The 13,335-nt window shown below is 42.3% G+C and overlaps 1 protein-coding gene across 24 annotated transcripts in view; it reads right to left on the bottom strand.

Moving 5' to 3' along the window:
- Positions 1-13,335, bottom strand: part of Pard3 (par-3 family cell polarity regulator) — a 548,906-nt gene that overhangs the window by 301,303 nt on the left and 234,268 nt on the right. For 22 of the 24 annotated variants that reach the window (XM_006531520.3, XM_006531523.3, XM_006531524.3 and 19 more), the window contains exon 4: positions 4,476-4,654. In XM_006531520.3, the coding sequence (XP_006531583.1) occupies positions 4,476-4,654 (179 nt within the window). Of the gene's footprint in view, positions 1-4,475; positions 4,655-11,180; positions 11,373-13,335 lie in introns of those variants that run through there. The other 2 variants (NM_001013581.3, NM_001013580.4) reach the window with 1 other exon arrangement.

Raw genomic sequence — 13,335 nt, 5'->3', positions numbered from 1 at the left:
GTTGCAAAGAGCAGACTAAGATCTGGGTCTGTTGTCAGGAGCGTGGGTTGAGGTGGTTTGGGGATTACTACAGCACCTGCCACTGAACTGCGCTCACTTGTCAGATTCTTCTTCATAGCCAGCTGCTCAAGGGTACTAAGATATTATGCTTTATATACGTGTGTACAAGTGCATGTGTGTTCATGCTCGTGTATAGGAATGGATTTGAATATATGTAGGTTCACATGGGTGGAGGCCAGAGGTCAACCTTGTTTGTCTTGTCCTGTCCTCAGACACTGTCCACAGGATCTCTCATTGGAAAGAGGCTGAGCTAATAAAATAAATTAATTTTAATTGATTTGAATTTGAAAATGATTAAGTGTATATCGAAGTATGAAAAGAAGCTAAATGTCACAAAAGCAAATATATGTTCCAGAATCTGTTCTGCTATGATTATTGTTCTCCCGTGTTCTCGTTCTCTCTCTCTCTCTCTCTCTCTCTCTCTCTCTCTCTCTCTCTCTCTCTCTCTCTCTCTCTCTCTCTCCCCCCTCCCCTCCCCTCCCCCATTTCTCAAAGAAAAAGAGGTAGCAGAGGCCTAAGTTAGAAATCTCCTTTCCAAGTGGCTCAATGTGTCAGGTAGTCTTCCAGAGACTGCCCTACCTGGGGATCCATCCCATATACAGGCACCCAACCCAGACACTATTGTGAATGCGAACAAGTAAGTGCTTGCTGACAGAAGCCTAATATAACTGTCTCCTGACTCTACCAGTGCCTGACGAACACAGAGGTGGATGTTCTCAGCAAACCATTGGACTGAGCACAGAGGAGCTAGAAAAAAGACCCTAAGGAGCTGAAGGGGTTTGCAGTCCCATAGGAGGAACAACAGTATGAACCAACCAGTACCCCCAGAGCTCCCAGGGACTAAACCACCAACCAAAGAAAACGCATGGTGGGACTCATGGCTCCAGCTGCATATGTAGCAGAGGATGGCCTAGTCAGTCATCAATGGGAGGAGAGGCCCTTGGTCCTGTGAAGGCTCTATGCCCCAGTGTAGGGGAATGCCAGGGCCAGGAAGCAGGAATGGATGGGTTGGTGAGCAGGGGGAGGGAGGAAGGGATAGGGGGTCTTGGAGGGGAAACCAGGAAAGGGGATAACATTTGAAATATAAATAAAGAAAATATCTAATAATAATAATAAAGAAAGAATACTCAGCATAGTCACTAAGAAATAAGAAAGCTAAAGGGTAAGAAGCATTCAAAACTTACTCTCTCTCTCTGGCTCTCTCCCTCTCTCTCTCCCTCCCTCAAAGATCAATAGATTCTTAAAATGCTATAGAGGGCAGAGTGAGGTGTTTTTATTACCTCTCTCTTCCCCCTCCACTAATTGGATAAGGGTTTTTCTTGGAAATTTGCCAGCTCGCAGTTTCATGCTAAATCTACTGCTGTTTAATTTCTGAGGGAGGAGGTAAATGACTCATGGATGTGTCAATATACCATGAGACCTCTGCTTTCTCACCACACAGTGACAGTGTAGTCTTACCCACTCAACTGCCTGCTAGTAGGCTCTGCTAAGTGCCTCCTACTTAGGTAGGTAGATAGGTAGGTAGGTAGGTAGGTAGGTAGGTAGGTAGATGATTGATTGAGATAGAAAAATGTTTTATAGTACTAATGACATACAATTTAAATTATTTTTACTTTCATTTTATGTGTATTGGTGTTTTGCCTGCATACATTTCTGTGTACCACCCATATATCTGTGCCCATGGAGGCCAGAAAAAGGCATCAAATCTACTGCATAATTTAACAGACTCCAGTTGAGAGCCACCATGTGGGTGACAGAAGTCAAACCTGGATCCTCTGTAAGAGCAGTTAGTGCTCTTAACCACTGAGTCATCTTGCCAGTCCCCAGTATATAATGTAGACAAGATTAGTAAATTAATAATTGAGAAGTTAAACAAGAGAAACACAATGTTACCCACTATCTCTCTGTATCCCCTGTGAGGACACAATGTCATCTAGGGGTTAGTATGGATCCAGATCTTTGCTTTGGGGAGTGTGGCCGTGTGTACCCCTGAGCATTCTTCTGTGTGGTAGAGAAAAGGCTTGTTGGACATGTCACCATTTCTAAGAAAGACAATCAAGGTTGTGTACCAATATGGATATTTACAATGTGAGAAGAGATAGATAAATAAATGTCCGAGAAAGGGGTCGTAAATCAGAGCACACTGTACAGTGGAATATTTCATTGTTTAAAAATGTTCTCTAATAAAATTCAAAAGGAAAAATCTTCGTAGTAGAAGAAAAATGTGGAAATACTGAATATGCAGGTATGCAGAGCTGACATAGAAGGACATGTATGTGTGTGTGTGCATGTGGCACATGTATGCATGTGTGTGCACATGTGTGTGCACAAATGTGTGTATGTGTGTGTTTGTGTGTGCGCGCGCACGTGTGCGTGTGTTTGTTCATTCACTGATACCCCCAACCAAATTCTAATCAAGTCTAATGCCTCTTGGCCATGAGATCTGATAAAAGGTTGTCTGGGGTGGGTGGCTGCCCACCGTTGACATCTCCATGCTGGAGACTTTACATTATCCTATTCTCCTGGTTTCCCAGGTGTTCCACCATGACAGATACATATTATTTACTACAAAGGCAGAAGTGCATTTGGTTAATTATTCTAAGCGTCTCAATATGCCCCTTGCATGCCGTGCTCTGCCGCAGAGGTGGGAAGGAGGATGATGGCTCCCTGGAGTCTCAGCAAGTAAGAGTCTGCATACAAATTATTCTGCCGGTCTGAATCTAGTGGTGGGAAATTTCCCAATAATTCTAAGTATTAAGGCCTTTCATGTTTCAAATATGAACAAAGCAGATCTGTCTGCTGCCACTACACCTAACTCAAGTGCCAAAGATACTGATTTACCAACAGAAACCCTGTGACACTCACACAACTAGCCTGCCAACCATGACTGGATGAAACTTAAATATTTTTTTTTAACTATAAACTTCATTAGCTTATAAATTTGTAAATACTTATAGAAGTGAATTCTGACAAATATTAAATACCGGGAGGCCTATTCAGGGATGTGTTTTGCTTCTTTGGACAGTTCACTTCAAGTCCTCGCAGGCTTAAGCTGCCCTAAACAAGAAGGCAACCTCATGTGGTTCCTTAGAGAGTCTTTGAGAGTAAGGCTAACAGCTAAATCCACAGGTACCAACAACCCAAAGCAACATTTCCTTCTATATTTGCCCTTTAAGACTCATGTTGGTTTTTATTATTACATTGTCATTGTGCTGGGGACTGAAGCCATGCAACAGCCCTCCCTCAGAACTATACCACTTGCCTAATTCTTCTTATTTCATTCATATATATATATATATATATATATCCCCCAAGGTTTTTACTTCCACTTGAACTAATACTAATAAAGACAAGAGTCTGTCAGAATGTAAAACACGATTAAAAGAAACTTCACTAGGAACTTTTACAGAAATGCAAAGAGTAAGTCAAAGCAATACAATAATCTCAAGCTACGCCCACTTTGATATTACTGTGACTGGTGCTATGTGCTAACACCTTCACGTTCCTCACGCCACGCTGTGTGAAATTACTGGTTACAGTGAAATACATTCACAGACTCTTGTTCTGGAGATATACCCATGAAAAAATGAAAACATGGCTTAAAGTTCATTACGAGATTAGAGACATGGCAGAACAGAAGGGGGTTCTATAGGACTGGGTGATAAAGGGCACTGAAAACAAGGTTAATAGACTAAAGTGTATTTACTGGGCTAAGTAACTGAGGTCAAAAGAGCAAGTTACACAATGACCAGACAGCACAATTCCACTCTGAACAAAGAAAAACATGGGTTAAATGATGAAAGAAACAGATTAAAACACACAAATTGTACTTTTATGCTTCTGGGCCTATGATGTTCTCAGTTTTTAGATACGTTTTCTCAACCAATGTAGGGTTCTGCTCATTTGTGCATAAAATATCTCCAGAAGGTCATACAGAAAGCAGGAAGAAGAAATATCTAGGAAGAGAGAAGAGAAAAAACCCAGAAACAAAAAAGGAAAGGTGCTTTATAGGGAATGCTTTGTGTTTGAGTTTTTCTTCAGTAGCTGTTTTTATAGATTAGCGTTAAAGGACTTCCCTATAGTGTTAAGGCCTTGGCTCCCATCCCTGGAACTGAGGAAGACGAAAGGGGAGGGGCATAGGCATGAGAAAGGGGTGGGGCTACCTTTTTAATCCTACTGATATATTATCATTTCAAAACACGGATCCATCAGAAGATCATACTCAATGCACAGCACTGAATTTCATCAAAAAAAAAATGTAAACAAACTATACATTAGTGTCTCTACACACGGATGAGAAAATCAGTAATGCTCACACAGGGCCACAGCACATGCCCAAGGAGCCCATGGCCACACTTGACTGGCACCAAGGACAGAAGAAGCCAAGGGTTATAGAAATGAGTGGAGGTGTTTACCTTCCTGTCGCAGGTTTTGGGACTTCCAGCGGTGTTCTGCTTGAGAAAGCCAGCTGTCGTGGACCAGCGGGTGGGGTTTTTCCTGGAGGGCTCCTCTGAGGAAAAGTTGTTATCACTGACAGAAGTGGAAAGGCCAGTTAAAGCTGGGTCGCTGCTCCGGCGGACATGAAGAGGCATATCTACACAGGCAAAGAGAAGATTGGACTTAGCAGAAATGAACAACCACGTTGGGATAGATGCATTTGATCCGAAGACTTTTTTTTTTTTAATTTTGTAATTTAAAGCTTAATCACATTTATTTATTGCGTGTCTGCGTATATATGTGGGTGTGTCTGTGTCACAGCACACGTGTGGAGGTTGGAAAACAGCTTGCACTAATTGAGTGTCTCCTATCATGTGGGATTGAAGGATTGAATTCAGATCTTTAGACTTGGAGGCAAGAGTCTTTATCTGCTGAGCGGTCTTGCTATCCCAAGTAATGCTTTTAAAAAGATACAAGGGATGGGCACTCCGAGACAGATTCTACTGGGGCTTCAAAAGTCCTGATGGTGAGGGAGATGAAGTAGGGGTCTAGCTCTGAATAAAGCTGCCTGGTCTGGTATTCGGGCTTCGCCACTGGTTACTTAGTCAAGAAGGCCAGCTGTCCTCTACCTCTAGTCCCCTGCTCCTGGAATGATGATGAAATAACATCCTGCTTGACGAGGAGACTACAGGGTCTAAATAAAAGCCAGTGCCTGGTATGTGATAAATACCAAACTGAGAGCAACAACCTATACTGTTCTTATTTACCAGTATGCCTAGATAAAATATCCTGAACGCTATGTAGGATAATTAACAAAAAAAGAAAAAGAAAACAAAATGATTTCATCTAGCTTTTAACTGCAACTGCAGCTACAGAACTAGTAAGGTAGAATTTAGAAAAATGCTTAGATAGTCTACTAAGGAATTATGCTGAAGAGAACCCTTTTCTTTAATAAAGTAGTTCAGGGAAATGAAAAGCATACAATTACTGCTTCTTTTTAAGATGACTTACAACCATCTTACATCTTGCATACACCTGAAGAGATGATCCGTCTAGGAGATATCTCTGTGTGTGCCTATGACAATGTATCCAGAAAGGTTTAAATAAAAAGGGAAAACCCACACCAACAGTGGGTGGCAGTGTAGCTGGAGTCTTGGAGAAAGTGGGTGGGGCACCAGCACTGCTTCCTGACTGTGAATCTCACGTGACCAGCTAGCTGCCTCTCACTGTGCTGCCCAACTTCTCAACATGGTAAACTGTATGTACCCTCACACTTGTGAGTCAAAATAATCACTTTCCTTAGTTTGCTTCCATTAGGCTATTGTACCAACAAGGAGAGTACCTGAGTATAATGAGTGATCTTGAGAGTGCACATGAGCACATAGGAGCCTCCTCTATACGCTCATACAACCCACTCCATGGAAGACTATCCTAATAGCGTATCCACGCAGATTAGAATCTATCTATAGTTAACTGTGGTAATACAATCTGCAACAGATTCTGGCATTATCATTGAACCATGTCAAACCACAGCAGAGGAGAAACCTATGATACAAGTTTTTAATCATTAAATAACTCCAACAAACGCCTGCAAATATCTTTAATCCCAGCACTTGGGAGATAGAAGCAGGAGGATTTCTGAGTTTGAGGCCAGCATAGTCTAGATACTGAGTTTCAGGATAGCCAGGGCGACATGGTGAGAGCTTTTCTTGAGAAACCAACCAACACCAACAGCAGCAACAACAACAAAACAAAATCGATAGTATGTCTAATAAAACAGTTGCAGTAAGCAGTAAGCTCACTTTCAACCCAATCAAAGCCCACAAACAAGCCAACCACGGAAATGACAAACAACATTTGCATCTACACCATGAAAACTTGATAATAGTACCACGAGCTGGGCAACACTACCCAAGCGAAAAAGAATCACTTGTTAGTTTAACACTGGTTGAACACATACATGGAAGTTGGGGAGGTAATTCTGATTTTTAAGTGTATAAATTACCTGTGACAGTTGCTATTACTTAAATTTTGAAATAAAAAATTAAATAGAGGCTAGGAATTTAGCTCCATTGATGGAGTAATAACACATGCCTGTAATCCCAGCACTTGTGGAGCGGAGGCAGGAGAATCAGTTCAAGATCATCTTTGGCCACAAGGAGTTGGGGGCTGGCCTGGGCTCTACAAGACCCCATAAGTATATAAATAAAAGCAATGATTAGGAACTCTACAGTCACTTTGTTGACAGGTGCATAACAACATGAAGATCAATGTATACTAATGTTATAAGGAAAGTCCCTTACCAGAAGGAAACAAAATTATTCCCCAAATTAATGGACTAGACTAGCCCTAAGGGTTACAATGATGTCTGTTTTGGATAATGTAGTTGCAGGGGTTTCTGGGTTTTCCATTTTTTAATCAGGTCTTAGTACCAGTATCCCTCCCACCTTCCAGTGTGTGAGTATAAATACCACACTGGCTCACAAAAGGTCTTTACCAGGGGCACAGCCATAAAGGCTAAAACCTGTACCCATTACCTGCCACAAAATGACCATAGAAAGTAATATTCCATCTCACAGCAGACTCAGACTTCATAATTTCACTGAACCAGTGGGAGGAACACATTACACACATGATTCCATTACCCCCATTACCTGGAACTGTCATTTCTGCCTAAACATGAGTGTTATGTTCACCTGTTAACCTGGAACGAAGGAAATTCACATCTTTGTGGCGATGCATTATTATGAAATTATACCTTAGAGTCTAAGGAATTAGAACTTTTATTGGGCCTCACAGCCAAAGTTAAAAATACACGGTGAGGTCACTTAAGGCTCAAGACTGTCCCCCTACTGTGCACTCCGCCTGTTTGTCTAACCTGACTGTAAAAGGACAACCAACTTTATAGGCCTTTGCTTTTCCATGTATTCAACTTTTACACCCTAAGCTTATGCTGTAATCTTACATTATATACTCTTCCATTCCCCTGACCAACAAGTAGTACATGTGTGTATGTATGTTATGGCCAAAAAACAAACAAACAAACAAACAAACAAACAAAACCCAGGTTGTAAAGGCTTTAAGGGGCCGTAGAGCTGGGTCATCACAACACCAAAGTGGCATCCACTGTCCTAAAATGGAAAGTGACTCCAACATCATGGTGACTGAAGTAATCCAGACACAGAGGAGAGTAGCAAAGCATCTCATTCGCAGGAAGAAGCTGAATAAGCAGCTCCTCTTGAAGGCCAGAAAGGGGAGGAGGAAGAGGAAACAGGAATGAAGGCAACCAGAAAATGGAATGTGCTCTGGTAGCTGCAGCCAAGAATCATTTATTGTTTATTTCAAAATAGCCAAAGTAAGGGATCCCAGACATTCTCAGCACTGATTAAGTGAAGGATGCTAGAAAAGATGTGGATGCTATTTACACTGCGTGTGTACACACACATCAGTGCACATCACACATGCAGAGCACTAGCACATTGCACTCCACAAACATACACGATAACCATGAAAAAAAACAAGACTCCAGTGCGGCTCTGCATTCGCACTCACATTGTCAGATCCAGCAGAAACTGATGGTCTCTCCCTATAGCCATGTGCACTTGGAAGTTTACTGGTTTGTTTTTTTTTTTTTTCCTTTCTTTCTTTCTTTCTTTCTTTCTTTCTTTCTTTCTTTCTTGGTTTTGTAGCTGCATGAAAATTATAAGGCATTTTTTAATGCAGCTTACACAAACACAAAGGTTTAGGAATAGTGTATTAGAAGCAATGACTTCCCTTGGAGGGTCTGAATAATTTTATTTTTTAAATGTGAGTTCTGTACTAGTCACAATAGAGAAGCATGTGACTTATTTCACAGATAAGCTGGACTCAATAAGACAACGGGAACAGCCAGCTATGGTCACAGATTAGTGTTCCAGAAGACAGCCCAGGATCCTAAGCCAGGGCTCAGTGACCACAGAAATCATTAAGTTGTTATTCAGCAATGTATCAGAAAAAGCATTGAATTTCTACCTATGACTATAAATGTTGCTATCAATTATTAAGGAGAGGAATGTTGTTGTCTTCAAGTCAGAGCCATACAATCTTAAAGCTACATACTCAACTGATGGCCTCCACTTCAGGGAGAGACAAAGAGTACACTAATTATAAATGCAGATTATAAAAGCACACATTTATATCCAAAAAATGTGATAACAGAGAAGAAAAGGGCCCTATTGGGTACACATAAGGGTGGTTTGGTGACAGGGGACAGTTCAGATGAACAGGCTGAGTCTGGCGTGGTTCTTAAAACATTTACCTCAGGATCTGACCTCATCCAAAAAATAAGGGCAAGGTGTGATGTATGCAATTAATCCTAATGAGGCAGAGGCAGAGGCAGAGGGATGATCTGTGAGTTTGAGGCCACAGTGAGCTCAAGGCCCTACCAGGACTATACAATGTAACAAAACAGTAGCAACAAAAAAGTGAGTGAGCCCTCAAACAGCTGTGGTTTGGGCAGCTCATGGTCCAGGGTGGTTACTATTTAATATGTGAAATGAAAAAAAATGCTAAATATTTACTGATTTTTTTTCATTTTAAGTGACAATAATAAACCCACTACATGCTCCATAACAATTTAAGTTTATGACAATGATTTTACAAAAAGCAATGCACATGATAACAGAGAAGACAGCCACTGCTTTGTGTTTTATACAATAGAAGACACCTGGATATCCCATATCTGCTTCTGCAGGCACTACTGTTGCAAAATGGAAATGTACAGAAGAAAAGCAGCATTATAACTGTGGAGCTGGAGGAAAGATCATATTTTAATTGCCTTCTGAGATAATTGTGGAGATTCCTCTCCATACTTGAGGAATAGCTGTTTCTCAAAGGTCAGACGCAACATGGGAGTGAACTTTTCCATTACGTTAAAATCTGCTTGTCTATCTCACACTTTTAATGGACTATCTACTTACAAAAAATTCTGTAGCTTTAGTCATCTGGAAAATATTAGTTATTGAGCTAGGCCAATCTTCCCAATGTTGACACATTTTCTTTCCTATCAGAAAAATCACATATGTTAAAGTCTCTACCGATCTCATTGGGAATGAGTTATGGGGTGGGAAGCTGTCAACAGGAGCACATTATGGGTTGGGAAGCTGTCAGTCACGCTCACAGTGGGTGTGAGTTTCCCAAACTTGCTTTTCACCGTTAGGTTGAATTTTATATTTGGCAACAAACACTGTCAATTGCTGTGCTTGTTTGATGGGCTTCTGTCATCAGATACCGAATTCTGAACATCCAAGAACCTTCTGCCCTTCTTAAAAGTAAAAATAATGTTACAGGGCCTGTGAGAATAGTGGGTGAGTTAAACGTTTGCTGTGTAAGCAAGAGTCCCCCAGTGCTGGGAAAGCCGAGAGAAATGGATCCCTCGGGCACTCTGACCAGCCAACCTAGCCAGAAACAGTGAGCTCAGGTTCAGCGAGAGACTCTGTCTAAAAATAAGCACGACGACACCCAACAACCCAACATCAACCTCTGACCTGTGTGCGCACACACATGTACACATGCCTGCACACACACCCCTACCTACACACTAAATGAAATCTAAAAGGTTCCTGATCAAGCCATCACCTAGCAGGTTTTTCTTTGAGACAGCTGAGATGTTTTAAGCTTCTCATTCTACCACTTACCATCTGTGTACTTGGAGTCAGATTGAAGTAATGGCTTTCCCTGGTTCACTGAGTAACAAGCAGGGCTCTTTTTCAATGAGTCTAAGAGGCAAACAAAGCACATACTGCCACGTGAGTTGTGGCCAGCGTGTTACCTTCGGATTGCCCCAACCTGCCTGTGAGGCAAGTAAACCATTCAATGAGGGTTCCTTATGACCTCGGGCTGGGGACTGAGACCACAGCCTCACTCATGGTAGCTGATGTTCCACTCAGCCCAGGGGATAGAGCTTAATAATACTGGAAATGTGCTACCCTCTGGCCCCCTTGAAACGGTGTCAGTGACTTATAAGGACTCATGAGCCAGAGCCTAAGAAACACTAGCCTGGAATTAGTTCCCTTTCTAAGGCTTAATTCCTAACTGGTAAAACCAGAGATCACCCTGACAGCTGAACCGGTACCCAGAGGAGCAAACATGTGACCTCATACATGTCTACTGCCTTCCCTAGGATCCTCCATCAGACCTCTTCCTAACAGAGCTGATAACCATCTAGCAATATGTCAAAGTATAAACACATTCATAGGAACCTCCAAATATGTTGCAACATTGCAAGCACTATAGCTTGCAAATACCAAAAACTTTAAGCACAGGTTTAAAGTTAGCAACAAGGTAAACAGGGTTGGGGGTGGGGGTGGGGGGTGGTCTCTGAGCAAGCAGACTAGGTCTCAATGAAAGTGATTATGATAAATATCTAGACTTGTGGTTAAGTCCTATGCTTGAGAAGTTTGCCGTCTCTTCTCATAGCAACAGAACTTAGCGTCACTCACAGAATACCATTTTACCCTAGCCATGGAGAATGAAGTAAAATATGATGCAGCCATCTTTTCAGTTTCATTTCCTGTTACTGTGACAGGGCACCCTGACAGAAGCAACTTCAGAGAGAAGGTATTTGGCTCACAGCTCTAGTTCACAGTTCACCACTGTGGGGGAGTCAGGGTAGTAGAATCAAGAGTCAGAGGATCACACCATACCCAGTCTGGAGCAGGAAACAAGCGTTCAGCTCGAGTTCTCCACTCAGGAAGACTGCATTTTCTGCCTGATGGATGCTTCTACCTGTCGCGTCTGCTCTCGACCAACAAGAACAACACGACCACCAGTTCTTCTAACAGCAGTTTCTTCATCTCTCAAGCTTCATCTTTTTCTCTCTCTCTCTCCCTCTCTCTCTCTCTCTAACCCCAGGCCTCTCTCTCTTATATACGCTCAGCCCTCATCCACTCACAGCAGACCACGTCACCTTACCAGGCATGCAACTTCAGCCAATCAGGGCAGCAGGGGCATGTCTCCACCAAATGTGGACTTGTTTATACCGCCAGTATCATGGTGCACCTGCGCAGCTCTTACAATGGTCATGGCTTATTTTCAGGTGTATGAGGAAGTCAGGTGCAAGTCATAAGACTTAGCTGCAGTCCCGAGCGCCATCTTGGGACTGCTGCCACACCCGCTCCTCACATCTACCCACACCGAGAACTGGGTCCTCCTACTGAACTCTCTTAATCCAAAAAATTTCCTCCTCCACAGACATCCCCACAGCCCAACCCAATCTAGGTAACAACTCATTGGAACTGTTTGTCAAAGTGATTCTAAACTCTAACTGTCATACGACTTGTACAACTTACAGAGTGACCCTGGACCAGCGGCCTGCTACAATATCACTAATAATCTCCTGTACACTATGCCCGTTACAATTACTATCAATAATATAGGTGGTTCTTATCTGTTGAAATTCCTCGGCCCTAATTTTAGGAAAACAGAAGCGTTTAAAAAATACGATAATGAAACTTTCCAACCGAGCAGCACTTCTGATTTATTTAATATATAGATGTTCAAAGTCTAGCCTCTAGGACATTAAAAAGAAAATTCAAAGATGGGAATCTTTAATAATTAAGCTCCTGGCTGCAGCTCAGAGGGATGTGCAGTGGTACTGGCCCGGGACAGCTGTGCAGGCCGTTTGATGTCACCACTGCTTTGAAGAAGGGCTAAAGGAGCAATCCACCATCATCCCAAGATTCCAGAGTCTCTGTGGTGCTAGTGAGCTATAAATATTGATTTGTTTTCCTAGGTAATGTGCTTTTTTAAATAAAGCAAAGAAAGGGTAGATCTAATAAGGTGCCGGAGCAAATGCTAAATGGGAGACACAAGCATTAAGTTAAACTTCAACTTCCTCCTCCTTACTGCATCAAATGCAGCTTCTCTCAGTCCTTCCATCGACTCATGTATTATTTAACCACTTGAGGCGATGAATAAACTTGTTCCAAAAAGCCCTGCCTAAGCTGGCAAGGTATTTAATCAAATCTAAGAATAGCATAGAGCCACAAGGTTTCTAACAGAATTTGCTATACAAACGGCACAATTACTCTACATGCAACCACTTCTCCCATCTCCAGGGCCACCACACAGTTCCCAGGGACACAGCCCACCGCGGAAAGAGTCAAGTTGTTAACATATGCCATGCTACAAAACCTACCCTCCAATGGACATGCACCAAACCAAACCAGGGAAGAATTTTCTGTACACTCGTCATGGCCCAGGGTGTAGCCCTACCCAGACTGGCAGTTCTACCACCAGGCCCTGCATGGAGATCCTCCCAAAGCTCAAAAAGATATAAATGAGGAAAGCCTGTTGCTTTCTGCTTAATTTACAATAACGCTCTGAGAGGTTGGTTTTTTATCCATTGTTAAGCATACGTGATTTCTAAACCACCAATCAAACACCGAGGCCCAGCATTCTTGGTCTGGTCAATCCACAACATTAAAACAAATCCTCATCTATGTATTCTAGGATGTATTATCTGAAGTTCCCAGAAAGAAAAAAAAATCCTTCCCATGTTGACCCTTCTATACAAAGGCTGATCAGAACATCGATGGCTGTGGAGAGCTAGATTATTGCAAGTCCAGAGCTAAATTACCCTGGGCTATCCTAGCTATCCTACCATCTCTGTGTGTGACCTAACATCCTTGTGACTGTTAAGTAAGTCCTGTGAAATGTGTTAACGGACCACTCATTTCACCAATGCAAAGGCTAAGAATGTCCTCTGGCAGCATCTAAGGCCCCCTGCTGAGATCTCTCCCTTCGCTGTAACCTGCCCACCTGGATTTCCAGCACTGTGTTTGAAAAGTGCCTTGATTT

The sequence above is a fragment of the Mus musculus genome, chromosome 8 (assembly GCF_000001635.26).
Source record: "Mus musculus strain C57BL/6J chromosome 8, GRCm38.p6 C57BL/6J".
Lineage (NCBI taxonomy): Eukaryota > Metazoa > Chordata > Mammalia > Rodentia > Muridae > Mus > Mus musculus.
This window is presented reverse-complemented; position numbering and strand designations above follow the sequence as displayed.